Raw genomic sequence first — 19040 nt, forward strand, 5'->3', positions numbered from 1 at the left:
TATTTTGCTGCCCCCTCCCCCAAAGTATAATTTTAAAAGAGTCCAAAGGAAAAACTGCAGACAGATGAGCAATGAGCACTGTTGGCTTCTATGGGCACTTTGCCTGAGAGGGTGATTGGAATCCCCTCCTTCTCCCCATGTGTTTGTGTAATCTCATGTGGTGTGCAAGCCAAGCTCACAGGGGCAGGACCTCTCAGTCCCCAGCACGGGTGGGGGTGGGGTGGTTGCTGTGGGAAGTGACAGTCACAGGCTGCAGAGCCCCTAGTCCACATTCTCCTCGTCCTCTGTGATGTCACACTGGGACTTCTTGCCTTCCACCCTGGGCTGTGGCTTCTGAGCTCACTATGGCCTCAGCGTTCGCTGGGAACATAGGGCTCTCGGAGCCAGTATCAGGGAGGGAGCCTGTGGGCACCAGAGGTCCGGCCATGCGGCTCTGGGAGGATGGCAAGCCCCTCACGGAGGGGCGCCATCCCCCGCCTCAGGTCCCAATTCCCTGGCTCGTCCCGAGCCTGCTCGCTGCCTTCAGTGGAGTCCTGCTGGTCGCTGTCAGCGGACTCTTCTTTGGTTTCCCGTGAGTCTCCCACACAAGCCGGCAGGTTTCTTACAGAGAGTCAGAAAGGAAGACAGATCATGAGAGTCCGGACAGGGGAAGTGCAGAAGAGGCGTCAGGGAAGGGAGGATAGTCTAGGCAGTGGGAACCAATGTGCAAAGGCACAGAGGCATAGAGTGCTTGGTGACTTTGGGAGCTGTTGGTGGCTAGGAGTATTGGGTGACATTTGGTGGAGCCTCTCTGGGTCTGTCACTGCCCTGGCTATTTAGAGCAGGCTTTGAGGTCTGTGAGTCCTGACCAGGTGGAGTGAGTCCTTGAGGAGCTTTGGGACTCCAGGATCAGCGCTGAGTCCTGCTCTGGTCTCAGTTGCAGATGGCTGGCCCAGAATGGGGAGTGGGCCTTTCCCATGCTCACAGGACCACTCTTCGTCCTCACCTTCGGCATTCTCATGTTTCTAAACATCTCCGACCCTGGTATCTTGCACCAAGGTGAGCTCTCGGGCCCCGGGGAGAAGGAGGTAGCACCTAAAGGGTCCTGCATGCAGGGATGATTCCTAAAGTGCTCCTCCCTTGTCCCCTCCTCGGGCCTCAAGACCCCGTCACCCCACATCCCCTTCACTTGGGCCCTGCTTCTGTTGCTTCATTCCCAAGCCACCGAGATGCGGTACGACAGCATTCTGGAGGCTTTCCAATTGCCTTGGAGGCAAGGCCAGGGCAGGCTGGGAAGAGAAGCCAGCTCTTGGCAACCACTCAGTTGTGTCTTCTTCCTTCCCACTGCACACACTCCTTACATCAATGACAGTTCCAAAGGCCTGTGTTCTCACAGAACTCCTCTGGCTGGAAGTCTACCTTCCCTTGGACTGCCAGCCTCTCTGAGTTTGGTCAGCTTCCTCAGTGCGGACTAGGATTCCCCTGCACACCTCCTTGCCTGAGCCCAGTGATGCTGCGGGGCGGCGCTCACCCCGGCGGCAGCAGTGTGATGAGGGGCTCCTGCTGCTGCCCAATCCTCTTCCCATGCCAGGCTCCAGCGAACAGTGCCCCAGGACGGTGCCTGGGGTTTGGGCGGAGCACATAGCCTTCCGCCTGCACTGGTGCCCACAGTGCGGCTTCCACCGCCCGCGGCGGACCTACCACTGCCCCTGGTGCAACATCTGTGTGGAGGTGAGCGCCCCTCTCATCTGCCCCCTTCTGGCCCACACCCCCACCCGCTCTGCACCTGCCTGGGACCAGGAGGCCCACTTGCACAGGGGACCAGCAGCAGGCCTCAAACCACTTCCCGGACTGCTAAGGCCCAGGGTGGCAGTAACTCCCAGCCACTCTTGGTCACTCATGCAGCTCACTGCCTCCCTGCCTGCACCTGTCCTGGGAGGCTGGCCCCTGCCGACCCAGGTGCTGACACGCCCAGGAGCATCCACATCTATGCTGAGCCTGGTCAGGCCAGGGGGAGGAAAGGCACCTCTGTCCTACCCCAGGGCTGGCTGACACTAGATGCCCAAGGGCCCCACGGCTGGCTGTAGGCCTGGCCCGGGGAGCTTGACCTGTCCTCTTCTGGTGTCCGGAACGCTGCCCCCTCTCCCTCTCGCTCAGGACTTCGACCACCACTGCAGGTGGGTGAACAACTGCATAGGTCACCGGAACTTGGGCTTGTTCATCCTGCTCCTCCTGTGCCTGTGCTTGTACTTGGGCTCCATGCTTGTCACCTGCATGGTCTTCCTCCTGCGCACCAGCCACCTGCCCTTCTCCATTGACAAGGTCATCGCGTATCCGCCAGGCTGCAGGGTCCACTTGGGGAGCAGTGGGCAGGGCGGGGACAGCCGAAGGGCGGGGTCCCGGCGGCGGGCGAGTGGTGGGCGGGGTTAGAGAGAAACCCCCTGGGGAGGACCAGTCTGGACAAGGGGAGGGTGGTGGGGTCTGGGTGATGAGTGGGGCTAAGAGGCACTGCGCGGAGTGGGCAACCTGGCGGGGTCTTGGATGGAGGGCGCTGAGGGTGGCACGGAGACCAGGTGGGCAGGGTGGGGTGAGGTTTACCAGGGGTTGGTGGGTGGGGAGAGGATGGACTGGCTGGTCGTGCGCGGGTCTGTCAGGGCCGGAGTCGCGGTGAGGGCCGGGCCGGGAGGACCATTGGGGCGCAGCTCCTTGGCTCGTGGGCAGCATCGTCGTAGTGGTCCCCGCCGCCCGGCTTCCTGGTGCCTCTCTTGGTGCTTCTGCTGATGAAGGCCAGGTCGGTGAGCACCGCCCAGCGCTCCTCACGAGGACAAGGTGCAGCGGGTCTCTGGGGGCGCCACGACAGCGGTCTCTGGGCAGTCACCTTGGGCCTTCAGGCCCTCCACACTTTCCGCCCTTTCTCCCCCGCCCTGGTCCTCATGGCCTGACCTCCCTTGAAGGTGCCTCGTGAGGCCTTGAGGCCCAGATTCAGCTCAGATCTCACCTCCTCTAGGGGCTCGGGGGTCCCTCTCCCTCCCAGGTGCACTGCGTCCAGGGCCTAGTGAGTGCTAGGCCACGCGTCCATTATTTTGAAGGCCGGGCATGGAGGTGAGCAAGGCCCCATCCTGCGCTCCTGTTGATAAGGAAGCTGAAGTCAGAGAAACTCCCGCCCGACGCCCGTGCACATTGAGAGAGGGCCTGCCCTGTGCTGTGCAGCGCAGACTCAGAGGGAATGGAGAGTTCAGAGAGGACCGCGGTGTAGAGGGTTTGGGGGCAGAAGGCAGAAGCGAAGGGCATTGCAGGTGAGGGCAGAGCTTGCAAAAGGCAGGAAGCCGGAAAGTTTGTGGAATGTTGAGGATGCTGAGGAGACAGTTGTAATTGGAGCAGAAAGTGGATGGGAAATCAAATGGACTGCTGGGCTCGGGCCAGATGGAAAAGGCACGAAAGTCAGCTGGAGCCTTCTCTTGGTGCGGTGGAAACCTGGAAGCCAGGACAGGTTTTCTTTTTTTCAACATGGAGTAAAATTCACCCATTTTTAGTGCCCAGTTATAGGAGTTTTGACAAATGCATCCAGTTCTGCAACCACCTCCATAATTAAGATTTAGAAAAGTTCCATCACCCCCCACAATTCTCTGAAGCCCCTTTTGTAGTCGGTTTCTCCCCATACTTGTTGCCCCTGGCAACCACTGATTTGTCTTCTATCCCTCTTGTCTTTCCTTGGCCAGAGTCTCGTGTGGATAAATCCTAGCCTTTTGAGTCTGGTGTCTTGCACTTAGCATAATGCGTTTGAGATTCCTCCACGTTGCTGCCCGTAGGAGTTCTTTCCTCCTTTCTCTTGCTCTGTACTATTCCCTCATATGGATGTACCACAGCTTACTTATCCATTTGCCAACTGAAGGATATTTGAGTTGTTTCTGGGTTTTGGTGATCATAAAGAAAGTGGCTATAAACATTCGTGTACAGGCATGGGAAGATAAGTTTTCATTTCTTTGGGTCACTTCTTAAGAGTGGCATTGCTGGGTTATACAGTAACTGAATGTTTAACTTGATAAGAAAGTGCCAAATTGTCTTCCAAAATGGCTGTACCCTTTTGCATTCCCAAAAGCAATGCATGGGAAATCCAGTTGCTTCTGCATCCTCATTAACATTTGGCATTGTCACCTTTTTTTGTTTTCTGACTTTCCGTTGTAGCTCGTCTAAGAAACGTGTAGTGGTATCTGATTGTGGTTTGAATTTGCATCTTCCTAGTGACTAATGCTGTTGAGCATCTTTTCATGTTCTTATTTGCCATCTGTATATCTTTGATTAAATGTCTGTTCCAATCGTTTGCCCATTCAAAAAATTATGTTGTTTTCTTAGTATTAAATTTAAAGAGTTCTTCCTATCTGCTGGATTCAGCTGTGTGTTTTGCAGTCTTTTCCCAGCCTGTGGCCCTCTTTTCTTGCCAGTGTTTGTCCAAGATCAGAAGTGTTAAATTTGGATCAAGTGCATTTTCAGTTTTGTCTTCAATGGCTTGTGTTTTGGTGTTGTAATTAAGAAATCTTTGCCTAAACCGAGGTCACCAAGATTTTCTCCTATGTTTTCTTCTAGAAGTTTTATAGTTTTAGGTTTTCTCTTTAGGCCTCCTATTCATTTTGGGTTAAATTTTGGATATGAAGCAGGGTATGAGTCAAGACTGATAGTTTTGCGTGTGGGTTGTTCCAAGAGCATTTGTTGAAAAGACAGTCCTTTTTCTGTTGAGTTGCCTTTGCACATTCCTCAAAAATCAATTGACTATATAGATGTGGGTGTATTTCTGAACTGTCTCTTTTTTTACCACTACCACACTATCTTCACTGGTAGCTTTCTATGAAGTCTTGAAATGACACAATGTGAGAGCTCCAACTTTGTTCTTTTTTTCAGAGTTCTTGTGGCTATCCTAGTTCCTTTGATTTTCCATATCAATTAAGAATCAGCTTGTCAATTGCTAGAACTAAGTTTGCTGAGATTTTCACTTGCATTGCATTGAACCTATAGACCGCTTTGGAAAATGGACTTTTTAACGGTATTGATCTTTTAATCCACGAAATGGGATAGCTCTCCATATTCAGGTCTTCTTTGATGTCTTTCCTTAGTGTTGTGTAGTTTTCAGCATATACAGCTTGCATACCTTGTGTTAGATGTTTTCTAAGTATTTCCTTGTTTTTTGTGCTCTTATAAATTTTTTGCAAAATTGAATTTACATTTGCTTATTATTGTTAGAAAATACAGTGGACTTTTGTATGTTTGTCTCGGATCTTGGAAGTTTTCTAGATTGACTTATAAGTTCTAGTAGCCTTTTTGTTGATTCTACCTCAAAATTCATGTCATCTGTGAATAAGGACAGTTTCATTTCTCCCTTTCCAACGTGTCTGGCTTTGTTTCTTTTTCTTGTCTTCCTGCACTGTCTCGGCCCTCCGCTACAGTGGCAGGTGGAGTGGTAAAAGTGGAGATCCTTGCCGTGGGTTTCCTTCAGCAGGACAGGGACTTGAGGAAAGGCTTTTTTAGGAAGACTGTAGTGGGCCACAGTGATGAGGGAGGGGCTGGAGACACCGAGGCAGCTGAAAGGACAGAGGAGCCCTCTGTGCCCACCTCCTCCCATCCTTCCCATCACCACTCCATCGCTGCTCCCCGTATTTGGTTCACAGCTCCCCTGTGACGCCTCTGCTCATCCCTTCCTCATCAGCCCCCTGTGGTCTGCATGCCTTCTCTCTCCATCCTCAGTCCATCATTTCAGCCTCTCTTGGGCAGCACTGTCCCTTCCCACATCCTATGGTTCTTCAGCCTCGGGTCGGGACCTAACCCCTGCCCCCCCTGCACTGCTCCACATGGGGCTCTCCCAGTCCGGGGTCTCCACCCTTAAGAAGCCCGACTGGGGTCTGCACTCTGTGATTCACCAGGCAGGGCTCTTTCCCGTCACCTGCAGATCCCATTTCAGGCATCCTTCACACACCTCCACTTCGTTCCCTTCCCGCCTGCATCCCCTGACCGCAGCTTCTGCTGGGCCACTTGCTTAGTGGTTCATAGTAAGGGCTCTGGAGCCAGACCATGTAAATTCACTTCCCAGCTCCACAACAGGCCAGCATGGAGCTCTTCGGAGTACTGCTTGGCCACCTGGTGCCTCAGTTTCCCCATCGGTAAAAGGAGGCCGCATGGGTCAATATGTGTAAGACACATAGCACAATGGCTGGTACAAGTAAGTGTCCTAGACTTTGTTGTTGTTATTATTACCGTTCCTTGGCACCATCATTGCCACGTCTTCATGTCTCTCTCATCTTACAAACAAAGCCAATCTCCGTTAACGTCACAGGCCTCCACTCCAACTGTCCTACTCTCCCCTCGGCACAGCCGGAGTTTCTGACAGAGTTGGCTGTGCTCACTAGCATCGTTCTTCACCTTCCTCATCCCACTTCAGCCTCTGTCCTCACTGTCACGGTGATGCTGCGCTCTCCACGAGGCCACAGCCAGCGGGCAGTCCTCAGACTGATCTTTCCTGGCCGCACACAGCCCCATGTGGAGCAGGCGCACCTGCCATGGCCCTGCCCCAGGCTCTCGGGGTCCCGCTCCCTCTGCTCTCCTGGCTGATGCTCCTCGGCCTGCACCGTGGAGTCTTGCCCTAGGCTGCCTGCTCTTCTCGCTGATGCCCTCTCCCTGCTGCTCTGCCACCCCCAGCTGCCCTCTCCACCCTGAAAGTCACGACTGGCTTTGTTATTCATGGTGTGTCCTCTGTCCCCAGCGCAGTGCCCGGAACATTGTTGAAGCCTCAAAATATTTATGAGCAAACGAGTGAACCTGCAGACAAAGGAATGCATGCGGCTTTGGGAGAGAAAGAAAGAGAGAGAGAGAGAGAGAGAGAGAGAGAGAGAGAGAGAGAGAGAGAGAGAGAAGCCTGATGCCATAAACCCTGGGGAAGAACAGAGAGAGCAGAGGAATGAGGGCAGCAGGGAGTTGGGCAGGAGACGGGACTAGAAGACGCCCACTTTGCTCTGGGCCTGTGGAGGGGTGAGGGCGTTGGAGACTCGCAATGGGAGCAGGAGACCCGGGTCTGGAGCCAGTGAGAGGGGACAGTGTGGGAAGCTCAGAGCTGCTGGCTTCCGTTCCCAGCTGAGAGGGGCCACGTGGGGGAGCACGGTGCTCTACTGTATTAGTCAGTTCTTACAAATTCCTTCAACAGCTATCATTCCTTGAAGCACTGAACAATCAGCATTTTCCTATGCTCCATATACATCGGATGAATGAAAATATATTCCTCTAAATTTGAAATTTTGAATGTAAATTTAATCAAAGTCTTTTAAGCTTTTAGTTTCCCTTAAATGCTTTAAACACCATAAAGGACACAGAACTCAAAATCTCACAATGGTTGGTGTTGGTTTTGGCCACAATGGGACATTCTGGAGCTGTCTTGATTTTCCTCCCCCAGGGCTCAGCTGTCCTGCTGGGGTTGTGGCTCATTTTGGTGGAGAATCGTGTTGAAGATCAATGTCTTTGTGACAGGGGCGTGGGACACAGGAGAGCTGGTGGTGGGCGGATGTGCTCCTGGGCCCTTTCGGTCGTGACCAGCACTTTGTAGCTAGGGCTCTTGAAGTCGGGGTGAGAGTCGGCCTGCGCTGGGGAGGAGGAGGGGATGAGGCTGGTGGGTGGAGGGCGGGGAGGACGAGAGCTGGGTCAAGTGTGTCCAGGAGAGGACTTGGACTTTCGGCTTGACCTTTACTGCACTAGGTGCTCAGGACTTTGAACCCCGATTTCCGGGGCCATGTGAGTTTGGTTAGGGAATATGACTGGGCCCGAAAGCACTGCCGTTCCAGATAGTGAAATTCAGTGAAGGCACAAGTTTGGAAGTAATGAGAGGTGGGAAAGCAGAGAAGTAGGGGGAGCGGGGTGTGGAGCTGTCTTTGCAGCAGCTTAATAGAACAAGGCAGATCTGAAAGCATGTTTGGAAGGAGGCAGCAGGAGGATGTGTGTGGCCAAAGGAGACATGGAGGGGGAGGATGCTGCCAAAGGGGATACCAGGTGGTGGAGGGATCCCTGAGGCGGCAGGAGTTGGGGGTGCGGGGCGAGGGGTTGCGTGGAGAGAGCTCCTCGGAAGTGGGTTGGGGGAGGCCTTGGCTGACCCTTGCGGCTTCCCCGCCCTTGGAGTCTTGCTGCAGCCCTGGGCTGAGCTGACCGGCTCAGGGAGGGCAGTGGGGGCGGCCTGCCCAGTCCTGCTGGATCTGAGCTCCTCTTCCCACCCTCGCCCCCTCCAGTACCAATACCGACATGGACACAACCCTTTCGACCTTGGCTGTGCCAAAAACTGGTATTGGACACTTTGTGCAGCGCTGGGACCCAAGTGAGTTTGCAAACCAGAGGCCTGAGTGGTGGCCCTGGGGCTGGTGGGGTGGGGTGAAGCTGGGTCTTCTCGCCCGGCCCCTTAGCAGAGCTCCCAGGTCCTTCCGCTCACTCTTCCTATTGATTTGGGGTTTTCCCCAGGGCCTTGTGGGAGCATTTGGAGGCCCCACTTCCTTGCCTCTGTGGGTTCTTGCCCCAAGAAATGGGGTAGAGGGCATTGCAGCCTGGATGAGACAGGCCCCAGCTCCCCGTGGTGACGAGCGCTGGGCCTTGTCCTCCCTAAGATGAGGGGCACCAGGCAAGGAGGGTCACGACCATCTCGATCTGGCTTGTTGCTCTCCAGGTACATGGCCGAAGCTGTCGGGCTGCAGAGAGTGGTAGGGCCTGACTGGGTGCCCACGCGCAACCTGCACTTCCCGACGTGCCCTTCCATGCCCATTCCCGAAGCCCTCCCTGGGCTGGGGTCTGGCCGCCAGGTCCAACCTCTGGATCTGTACCAAGCAGGGCAGGATCCCCCTGGGAGTGGTGAGGCTGCAGCCCTCCAGGAGGTAAGGGGCGTGTGTGTGGGTGTGTGTGTGTTTGTGCCCACACATGTGCAGGCGCCCGTCGTGTTGGGAAAGGGCATCTGAAGATTGTACAGGTTTAGGGAAAGCCCCCCTCCATGTTTCGCTGGTGCTGAAGCTGGAACACTCCGAGCTGGAGGGCGGCGGATCATAGGCCAGCGGAGCGTTGAAGGTAGAGTCGCAGGCCTGCAGACTACACCAGGGGTCCCTGGAGAAACAAAGGGAAGAGACCACACCACTCACTTGCTGGTTGGCCTTGGGCCAGTCCCTTAGCCTTTCTGGGCCTCAGTTTCCTTAACCATGAATGAGGACTGAGACTAGGCCAGTGCGCAATCATTTTGGGGGGTGGATTCATTTATTTGCGGGCAACTTTTAACCTGAAGCTCAATGTTTGAAACAGGTGGCAGTGGAGCTATAGGACTGCCGCGGGGAAGGTAATTCACAATACCCGCCCGCAGGGCCCCTGCAGTGAAGTTCTGTGGTGCCTGCCCACTCCCTTGGCTCAGCCTGTGGGGGTGGCACCTTGGACAGTTTCTTGCTCCCGAGCTGGTGGGTCATGCGGTGTGGGGCCGGCACCTTTGGAGAGCTGACCTCCTCCACTCTGTGTTTAGATCCACGCCGGCCGGCGCAGTGTGGCCCCTGCCGCTCAGGCCCCAGAGGAGGCTCGATCTGCCTCTCACCCATTTGCACCCGGAGATGCCAGGAGACCCGGCACCTGAGCCTCACCTCCTGAGCCCCACGTGGAGGCTCTCTGAGCCCTATCCTTGCCCAGTCCCCGGCGGACTGCCGAGACCCCTGAAAGCCCATTAAATACCCTTTGCCTGCCTCCTACAGCTGCCCTGCTGCACTGTGTGTTGGGATCAAGGGAGTGGGGTGGTGAGGGGGCCTCTGGGGGCTGAGACAAAGACCCGGGGCGGGGGCAGCCAGGGTTCAATACTGGCTGGCTCTGCGATCTTGTGCAAGACACTGAACATTTCTCTCATCCTTCAAACGGGGAAACCATAACAACCAAAGCGAGGACTGGAGACGAGGGAAGAGAAAACCCGGCAGTGCCTGGATGTCGGCCTAGACAAGTCCTGGCCTCTGCCCTGCGGCCACCCTGTCTGACTGCAGGGTGCGCGCGCTGCTTGGGAATTCGCCCAGCCTGGCCAGCTCCAGCCTGGCAGCACAGGAGGCTCCTGTATGGGTTGGGGCTGGCCCTCCAGCTAGGAGTGTGCCCTCCTGCGGCCTCAAGACAGTGAAGTGGAGGAGTGGGGTGTTCCCCATCACAGTCCACCCTGCATCATTCCTCCAAGTGGGTCTCACCTTGGTCACTCCCTCCTGTTGGGGAGTCAGATGCCGGTTCTAGTCCTGTGTCTGGCGGTGGGGGTGGGGTGTCCTAGACTCTGGGAGCCAGCAGACCTCTGGGTATGGGCAGAGAGGAGGAGGGAACCATGTCAAGCGGTGAATCCTCCAATGGGCAGTGAGTGAGGCTGAGAGGAGGAAATAATGGTCCCTTCCTGGCAGGTCCTATGAGGATGAAATCAGGTGGTTCATGCAACACCAGGTACACAGTAGGCACACAGTGTATGCAGCCAGTATGATTCTGGTTATTTTCTCCTTCACACTGCTAACAGACCACCCTGTGTTCCTCCAAGGACCACCTTCTCATATTCCTGGGCCCCAGGCTCCGACTCCAAAACTCGGGGTTGGGGTGGGCTGCAATCTGAATCTGAATATTTGTAAAGTGCCCGGTGTGATGCTGCCACCCTGAAGTTTCCGAACTGCTGCCTTAGGAGGTGAGGATGGGCACCACCACACTGATTCCTGTCCCCCTTGTGTCCAGGGGAAAGCAGGATATGGTGAGGGCCAGAGGGCAGGATGTGGCTGAAGGGCCAGATGAACAGCCCCGGGCCCGTGGAGGTTGTGTGCCTGTGCGTGCACGCCCGAGCTTGTGTGCTGGGGCAGGAGCTCCTCGTTGGGCGTGTCAGCCCAGACTGGGGAGGTAGGTGACCTCCGATGCAGGCCATGGCTCCGGTTCTCTACACGAACGGTCCCAGTGGAGGCTGCCCTTCCCTCTTCCTCCCACCCTGACTGTGGTGGCCTCAGGCCCGCTGTGTCCAGGCCCAGCCTCACCCAGGGCTTGGCTCTGGCTCCCTGGGCTCCTGGCCAGCCTCGCTCAACCCTAGGAACTGCAGCTCTTTTGTGTTCCCTTCTCCGTGGTGCCAGGTCTCCCCAGTCCCAAGCTCCATTGGGGTGCAAGCTTGTTCTCAGCTCTCATCCTGCTCAACTGAGGGGTAACCGTGGGTTTCTGGGGAGGGCTGCAGGATATTCGCTGACAGGCAGAAAGGCAGCCCAGTTTGGGCCTTGCTTTCACTGGCTTCAGTGGCCACCCTTACAATTCTTGGGGCTTGCATTTATGAGTCAAGCTGAAGAAACCTCATCTGTCTGCGAAGCCCGCAGTCCGTGGTCGCATGGTCAGGGCAGGGGGGCATGAGGCCTTTTGAGCCCCTGAGCCCAGGTGTGCATGTGGCACAGAAATCTGTGTGGGTCTCCCGTCTGTGTGTGTTCAGAGGGCACAGCTCAGCCCAGGCTGCCCAACACTGAGGAGAGGCTCTCAGGCCCACTCCTAAATGGGAGTGCTGGGGGTGGTGTGGGCCTGGGCCTCATCGGAGGAGCATCCAGGAACGTGGGCCAAGCCCTGGAGGGGCATATTCATGGAATGGGGTGAGTGTAGGAGTGCCACCTGCTGGAGCCCCAGCTCTGCAGGAGGCTGGGAAGGCCAGGCCCCAGAGTCTGGTGAGGCCTAGTCCCACCCTGCCCTGCTGCCCGTCCCTCTGCCTCCCTGCCAGGATAAGAGCTGGGTGGCTGGTCATCAGGGTGGCAGCTCTTGGGTCCCTGCCTCCAGCTATACAAGCCACTCACCCAGTCCCAGGCTGAGCCTTCCAAGTCCTAAGCCAGGTGTGAGTCATCTCCCCCAACAGCCTGGGTCTCGGTCTCCACACTAGGCAAAGACTTCTCTCTCCCCAGACTCTCAAAGGCGGCCATGACCCCTCCTGCTCTCGGACGTAGATTCTGGGTCTTGCTGGTCCCTCCAAGGCAGAGATTTGTACGGTTTCTTTAGGAAAGTCCCTTGCCTCATGCTCCTCTGCTCTCGAGGACTAAGAGGGACCTAGTGCACCCCTTCCTCTGACATCCCCCACACACCCCCTGCCCTACGCGCTGGGCCCCCCTCACAGATTCTTGCCTGCCAGGCTGGAGCCTCAGCTGAGCTGCACCCACTTTCCCTTTCCACCTCCTCCCCATTTCTGCTGGACCTGCCCATGATCTCACTCACAGCCCTCGCAGGCCTTGGCCCACTGACAAGGGGAGGGTGTTATCAGGGAAAGTCAGGGAGCAGGTAGCGATTTTCTTGGAGGAAATTTTAGTATGTTTCTACTTATAAAGTAGTGTTCTTGTTCCATCCTTATGGGCTGGTCATGGCTAATTAAATGAAAATTCATTTTTAAAGTAATGTTAAGTCATGGTCATTTTTGTCTGCCATTTATCTCCTCGCTCACAGCTTTCTCAACCCTTTCTTTTTTTATTTTTCAGGTATGAGGGTCTTCTTGAGCATTTCTTTTAGGAGTGGGCGTCTTGTGGCGAGGAACTCCCTCAGCTTTTGTTTATCTGGGAAAGATTTTATTTCTCCATCATATCTGAGGGATATTTTCGCTGGGTAGATTATTCTTGGATGAAAGTTTTTGCCTTTCAGATTTCTGAATGTATCGTTCTGCTCTTTCCTAGCCTGTAAGCCTTCTGCTGAGAAATCTGCTCAAAGCCTGCTAAGGGTTCCTTTGTAGATTCTTTTCTTCTGCCTTGCTGCCCTTCACATTATTTCTTTGTCATTGACTTTTGCCAGTTTTCCTAATATATGCCTTGGAGAAGGTCTTTTTAGACTGGTGTCATTAGTAATTTTATTAGTTTCTTTTACTTGTAATTCCAGTTCCTTCCCCAGGTTTGGGAAATTCTCAGCTATTATTTCTTTGAACAAGCTCTGTGTTCCTTTCTCCCTCTCTTCTCCCCCTGGAATTTCTAGGATCCTTAGGTTGCATTTCCTAATTGAGTCAGATATTTCTCGGAGAATGTCTTCATTTCTTTTTACTCTTAGTTCTCTCTCCTCCCACATCTGAAGCATTTCTATATTTCTGTCCTCTGAATTGCTTATTCTGTCCTCCATTATTTCAGCTCTGTTATTTAAGGACTCCAGATTTTTCTCTATCTCAGTCATTGTGTTTTTCCTCTCTGACATTTCTCATTGATGTTTCTTGATAGTTTCGATCTCTTCTGTCAAGAATTCCCCTTGGTCGTTAATTTTGTTCGTGATTTCCTTGAACAATTTTTCTGAGTTTTCTTGTAACTTCTTTAGTTTTCTCATAATAACTATTGAGAATTCTCTGTCATTTAGATTGTAAATAGCGGTGCCCTCAGGATTGATTTCTGGGTGTTTGTCATTTTACTTCTGGTCTCGTGTCTTAGTATACACTTTCATACTATTGGTTGTTGTGGATTTGATCCATCCCAGAGTGGTAGTATCAGGTTACAAATTCCACCTTCTGCCTCTGGGTGGTGGCAGGACCTGTGTATTCCGAGCCTGCCCATTCCCTGGCAGCTGTGTCTGTCCTTTGGAAGTTATGCTGGCGGAGCCTATCTGCATTTGACTGCTGGACGCCGCTGATTTACACATATGTGTGCCGGCGCCTTGGCGGGGTCTCTTGCTCTGGCTGACCAACAGTACTTGTGTGCCAGGTGGGGAGGGGCGCTTTCATTCCTGTGCACATGCCCGCAGGAGCTCCTGCTCTGTCCTCACTCTCTGCCTCCTGGGATGTTCAGCTTGGTGAATACGGCCCAGTGATTGCCTAGCCTCCTCAGAGTGGAGCTGTCCCACAGGCTGGGAGGCAACTCAGAGAGCGAAGGCATTCCCACGAATGACTGCCGCCTCCCCCTTCTCCTCTCAGAGCTGCAAGCGCTCCTGCGCCCTAGGTGTCTGCCAGTGGGGGAGGTAGAGGAGATTCCCCTTACCTCTTTCCACTGCCTCCCGGGCAGTCCTGCACCTCCACGTTCAGAGATATGGCTGCATGGGTCTCTCAGACATCTATTGTGTTGTTTGAATGTCTCTGTTGATTTATGAGTGTCCTTTCCATTGTATCTCAGCAGGGAGAGTCTAAGGGAAGAGCTCACTCCGCCAGGATGCTGACGTCACTCCCTTTGTCATCGACTTTTGCCAGTTTTACTGTTATGTGCCTCGAAGAAGCTCATTTATCGTTGATGTAATTAGGAGTCCCATTGGCTTCATGTATTTGTAAGTCCAGTTCCTTCCTGAGGCCTGGGAAATTCTCAGCTATTATTACTTTGAAGAAACGCTCGGCTCCTTTCTCCCTCTCTTCTCCCTGTGGAATACCTATGGTCCTTAGGATGCTTTTTCTAGTTGAGTCGGATTTTTCTTGAAAAATTCCTTCATTGTTTTTTAAATCTCAGTTCTCTCTCCTCCTCCACCTGAAGGATTTCTATTTGTCTATCCTCTAAATCACTAATTCTTTCCTGCAAACATCAGCTCTTTTTTTTTTTCCTGAGGAAGATTGGCCCCTGAGCTAACATCCATTGCCAATCTTCATTTTTCACTGAGGAAGATTAGCCCTGAGCTATCAACTGTGCCCATCTCCCTCTATTTTGTTTGTGGGATGCTGCCACAGCATGGCTGGATGAGCGGTGCATATGTCCATGCCCAGGATCCGAACCTGCGAACCCCAGGCCGCCGAAGTGGAGTGCACCAACTTTACCACTACGCCTTTGGGCTGGCCCCCGTCAGCTCTATTTATTAAGAATTCTAGATTATTTCTTATGTGACTTATTGTGTTCTTCATATCCAGAATTTCTGCTTGGATTTTTGTTTCTAGTTTCCATCTCTCAGGTGAAGTATTAACTCTTCTCATTAATTTTATACCTGCTTTATTCCTGTGCTCATTGAACTTTCTGAGTCTTCTTGTAACTCATGGAGTTTCTTTATGACACCTATGTTGAATCCTCTGCCATTGAGATTGTAAATTTCTGTGACTTCAGGGTCAGTTTCTGGAGAAGTGTCATGTTCCTTCTGCTCTGAATTGTTGCTCTGGTTTCTCGTGGTGTTTGATGAAGTAATGTTTTGCCGGCGCATTTGTGGCTGTATCCGTTGGCAGATTCCACCTGCTACCACTGGGGCTGAAGCAGGAACTGTGTTTCTGGTACTACCACATCAGCTGAAAGTTGTGGAAGTGCTATGGGCATTTGTGCTGGCCGGGAAAGCATTGGGCCAGGTGCGTAGGTCTGTCAGCCCCCCTTCTCATCTTCACTATGGTTGCTGCTTCTTGGGCGGGGCTTCCAAGGGGGGTCTGAGCCTGGGCCACCCCTGGGGACTGAAGCGGCATTGTGGGCTCTTCAGCCGGCCACGAAAGTGATCACGCACGGGCTGAGTATCAATTTTTCAATATATGTCATCGTTCCTATCCAGTTATCATGGACACTGCTACTAAGTGGAGCTATCTACAAGTTATAGTTTAAATGTTTTGTGGAATGTTCATAGGGCCACTGGAATTTTCCCAAGCATAAATATGTGACACAGAACTCCTCTAAATTCCAGTTATTAGGGGATCATTTTACAGTTTTCCTGAGAATTAATTACCTTGTAAAATACACTCACAGTTTTCCATATTCAGACTCACAGTTACTGTATGTAGGACCTCGTATATGTGCCCGGATCCTGAGAGGCTGGGCCAGGCGAAGAAATATTGTTTCTCTTTAAAACTGGATTGTTCTTTTCATGTATAGTGGATGACTATGTCAATCAAGCAAAGATTTAAATTCAAAACCAATAATCAATTAAGGTTGGCCATTGTGATAGTCGTGGTCATAGCCTGCAAAAATGAGGGTTTGGAGATGGAACAGAAAGCATAAAAGGGGACCTTATTGTATGCCCATCAGAAAATAAAACAGTAAAACTGATCAACATTATTCTGAGAGAAACGGCCACAAATTCTGCAACAAATAGCAACCAGCGCATTTCTGTCATCAGTGTTACTCAGTCTCGTGTTGTGAATTCTGTCAGTATTGGCTCCAAAGTCTGTGTTCCTGAAGTCATCTGTTCCCAGACCCTGTAGTCCTGGAGTCCTGAGTGTCAGGTCCTCCCGGTATCTGCTATGGTGGGCGTGTCAGCTTCTTCTAGGAAGGCTGTAATCATGCATCTGTTCCCTATATCCCTTTCTCAGGCTGTCTTTTTTGGGTGCTTCTTCCAGAAGACCCAATCTCTGCTTGTAGCTTCTAGCAGGGACCTTCAGGCAAGAATGAAGGGAGCAGAGAAACCACGTGTTGATGACAAGGCAGGTTAACTTCTTCCAGTAACTAACAATATCAGAATGGAGGAGAGTGGAATCTCTATGGGAGTGAGGTACATAGGCACGTGGGTCCCTGTAATTGTTCCACGAAGACTTAACTGATAATTAATCCAACGAGAAAATGGATTAATGGACAATGAAAACAGTGACGAAATGTTATGTACAGTTTGTGCCACAATTGCTGCCAATTGACATAAGTGTTTGAAACCAAGGAATAAAGTATTCTTAGAAGCTAATTTGTTGACATTCTCTGTGTCGGGCGAGGCACTTGAATTCTAATGTGCTTTTCCCCACTCTGCTAGAGTATCTAAATTACTGAAAAACTTAATCATGTTTGTTACCGATCCCAAACACAGGTTCATTTACCCAGCGCACAGGAGGGCCAAAAAAGTAAAGGAACTGAAACAGCAGGCTTGTGGCAAGGAAAGAGCCTTACTATCGAAGGGCAGCCCGATGAGTAGACAGGAGTTAGAACTCAGATCCACCTCGTCGAATGAAAAAAGGTTGAGGTTTGTATCTGAGGTTTTCGGTAGGGGAGGGAGAGCGTGTGCCGTGGTTTTATGTAGGGGAACAAGAGCATGTTCCGGGTTTGAGGTAGGGCAGCAGGAGCATGTGGCTGTGCTGCTTGGCACCTTCCAGCAGCCTGTGTTTGGCCTTGAAGACTGAATTTCCTTTCTCTTGACTTTCTGGACTTTTCTGGTTAGTTTTCGGCATCAGCCTGCATTTGGCCTTGTGAGGCTGAATCCTGATGTCTGGGCCTTGACTTCCTGGGAAAGACAGCTCACTCATATAGTGAGGAGAGACAGGAAGACCTGGTTAGTTTTAGACAACAGCTGATTATGCTAAATATGCGCGGGTGCAGTTAGCAAAGCTTATGTCAAAACTTTTGGCTCTAGGGCAGATTTTTGAACATTTTCATGCTCGGTTTCAGTTCCCACCTCTTATGAGCAGGCTTCAGTCTTCGGGAACGGGGGTGAAGGCCTCTCTAGCTACCTTCTGCTGTGAAAGGGCAAAGATCAGGATCGGAGGAATGAAACTGTTTTACCGTCACTTTAAAATAGTTTTGAGTACCAGGTGGGGAGAGAGAGATATGCTTTGCATCACTAATATTTTAGTACTGTCTTGACATGAGTACAGCCATGTTTGGCCGCTCCATTGACCTACAGCCACCAGCACAAAAAGAAATACAAAGCTGCTTTCTGTGTGGTGGGAAGTGGCTCTTCTCCCGCGGAGAGAGTTGCAGGTTGTAACATTTCAAGGCCCTTGGAGCGTCGTAGCACAGGATGGACTGGCCATCTATGCCGGGCTGGGACGATAACCAAAGAAAACAATGCACGTACACAACTACTGGGCTGGGACGTTAGCCAGGGGGCTCAGTGCACGTACGCCACTGATAACCATTTTGTGCATGGGAACACTAAATGCTTGCTCTGCAAACTCTGTAATTGCTTACTCTGAAAATTACTGATGGTATAAAAACTGCTGGAAACTGAGACCCGGTGAGAGTTCCACCTGTGGAAGGGACACTTTGCCCAGGACGTGTGATCCTTGCCCAGCCGCGTCGATTGACAGAGCTCTCCCGGCAGTGGGGCGTGGATGTTGTGAGTAACTGATTTGATGTGAAGTAATTGATTTGATATGAAGTAATTGATTTGATGTGTTCTCTTTTCGGTTAACCTGGTGTTTCTCTTTCTGGTTGATTTGTGTCATTTCTCTTCAGCCGATGTGGGTGTTTTCCCATTCCAGTCGGGCTGATGTTTTTTTCCCTCTTAATATTTGACCTATTTGGATCTGTTTGCAGACTGTCACCTTTACTATCCTCTATATAATAAAATATACCTTCAGTCCATTTGTTTGGAGTGGAAAGTGTCTTTACGTCTCGATCGAATCCCGAACCTCTCATAACAAGTACTCTGATCAACGGCTTTAGAACAACACTTAAGTTCATCACTTATAATTACATGGATAAGCACACAGATAGCAAAATAGACAGCCCAAATTTTAGTATCCCCTCCATAATGGACCTCAGTCCTTGAGGAATCCCGGAGAAGGTGACTGTAAACCAATCAAGTTTACTGCCTGGAACCTCAGGTGAAATCTGATGTCGCCAAGTAGCCTGCTGTCTAATAGACCAACAAGTAATGTAAGAACCTGGGAGTCATGTATTACTCATCTATAGGAGGCTGTCTTGTGCACAGCAACTTGCAGTCTGTCACGAGTCCATTTGACCATTTGGAGAAGTCAGTGTCTAGAGGATGAAGCCAGCCAAAGTTTGGGAGATCCCAGTTGTGATGTACTTCTGTGGCATGATTCTTGCTCCCTGTGGCGTTTTCAGTATGGTCCCCTGCAATCCAAGAATTCAATAGGACCCAGTCTCCATGACAAAGATGCTGCAGAGAAACCTCTGACGGTGTCTAGTTCCTTGGTTTGAGCTCCCTTCAGGGCTTTTGGATCATCTCTGGAACATAGAAAGGGTCTCCCAAAGTTAGGCCTATGTTGTGTCAGCAAGTAACCAGGTATTTAATAGGAAGCATTTTTAGAAAAGAAAAGCAAGGTTAATGGGGTTGGAGCAAATGATAAACCAATTTCTGAGCCCAGGGTATGGTTATTCAAGAAGATGTCTGGATGTCAGCATTGAAGAATCCCCTGCAGTTTAAAATGTCTCCGATGATGTCATCAGGTGTTCAGGTAAACCTTTTGAGTGGCTTACACAGAAACAGGCGTGAAGATCGTCCCAAATGGGTTGTCGTGCTGCGCTCTCTTAGGTTTATAT

At 51.9% G+C, this 19040-nt stretch overlaps 1 protein-coding gene across 1 annotated transcript; it reads left to right on the top strand.

Moving 5' to 3' along the window:
- Positions 1 to 209: 209 nt before the first annotated feature.
- Positions 210 to 9601, top strand: LOC147915153 (palmitoyltransferase ZDHHC19-like). Its single transcript, XM_087440157.1, is given in 10 exon segments — positions 210 to 571; positions 917 to 1038; positions 1571 to 1710; positions 2137 to 2309; positions 2701 to 2725; positions 2727 to 2808; positions 5050 to 5063; positions 8235 to 8320; positions 8663 to 8867; positions 9494 to 9601. Coding segments are annotated over 10 exon segments (1182 nt in total). The 5' UTR covers positions 210 to 344.
- Positions 9602 to 19040: the final 9439 nt, after the last annotated feature.

This window comes from Ceratotherium simum, chromosome 15 (assembly GCF_057802395.1).
Source record: "Ceratotherium simum simum isolate JZ-2026a chromosome 15, ASM5780239v1, whole genome shotgun sequence".
NCBI lineage: Eukaryota > Metazoa > Chordata > Mammalia > Perissodactyla > Rhinocerotidae > Ceratotherium > Ceratotherium simum.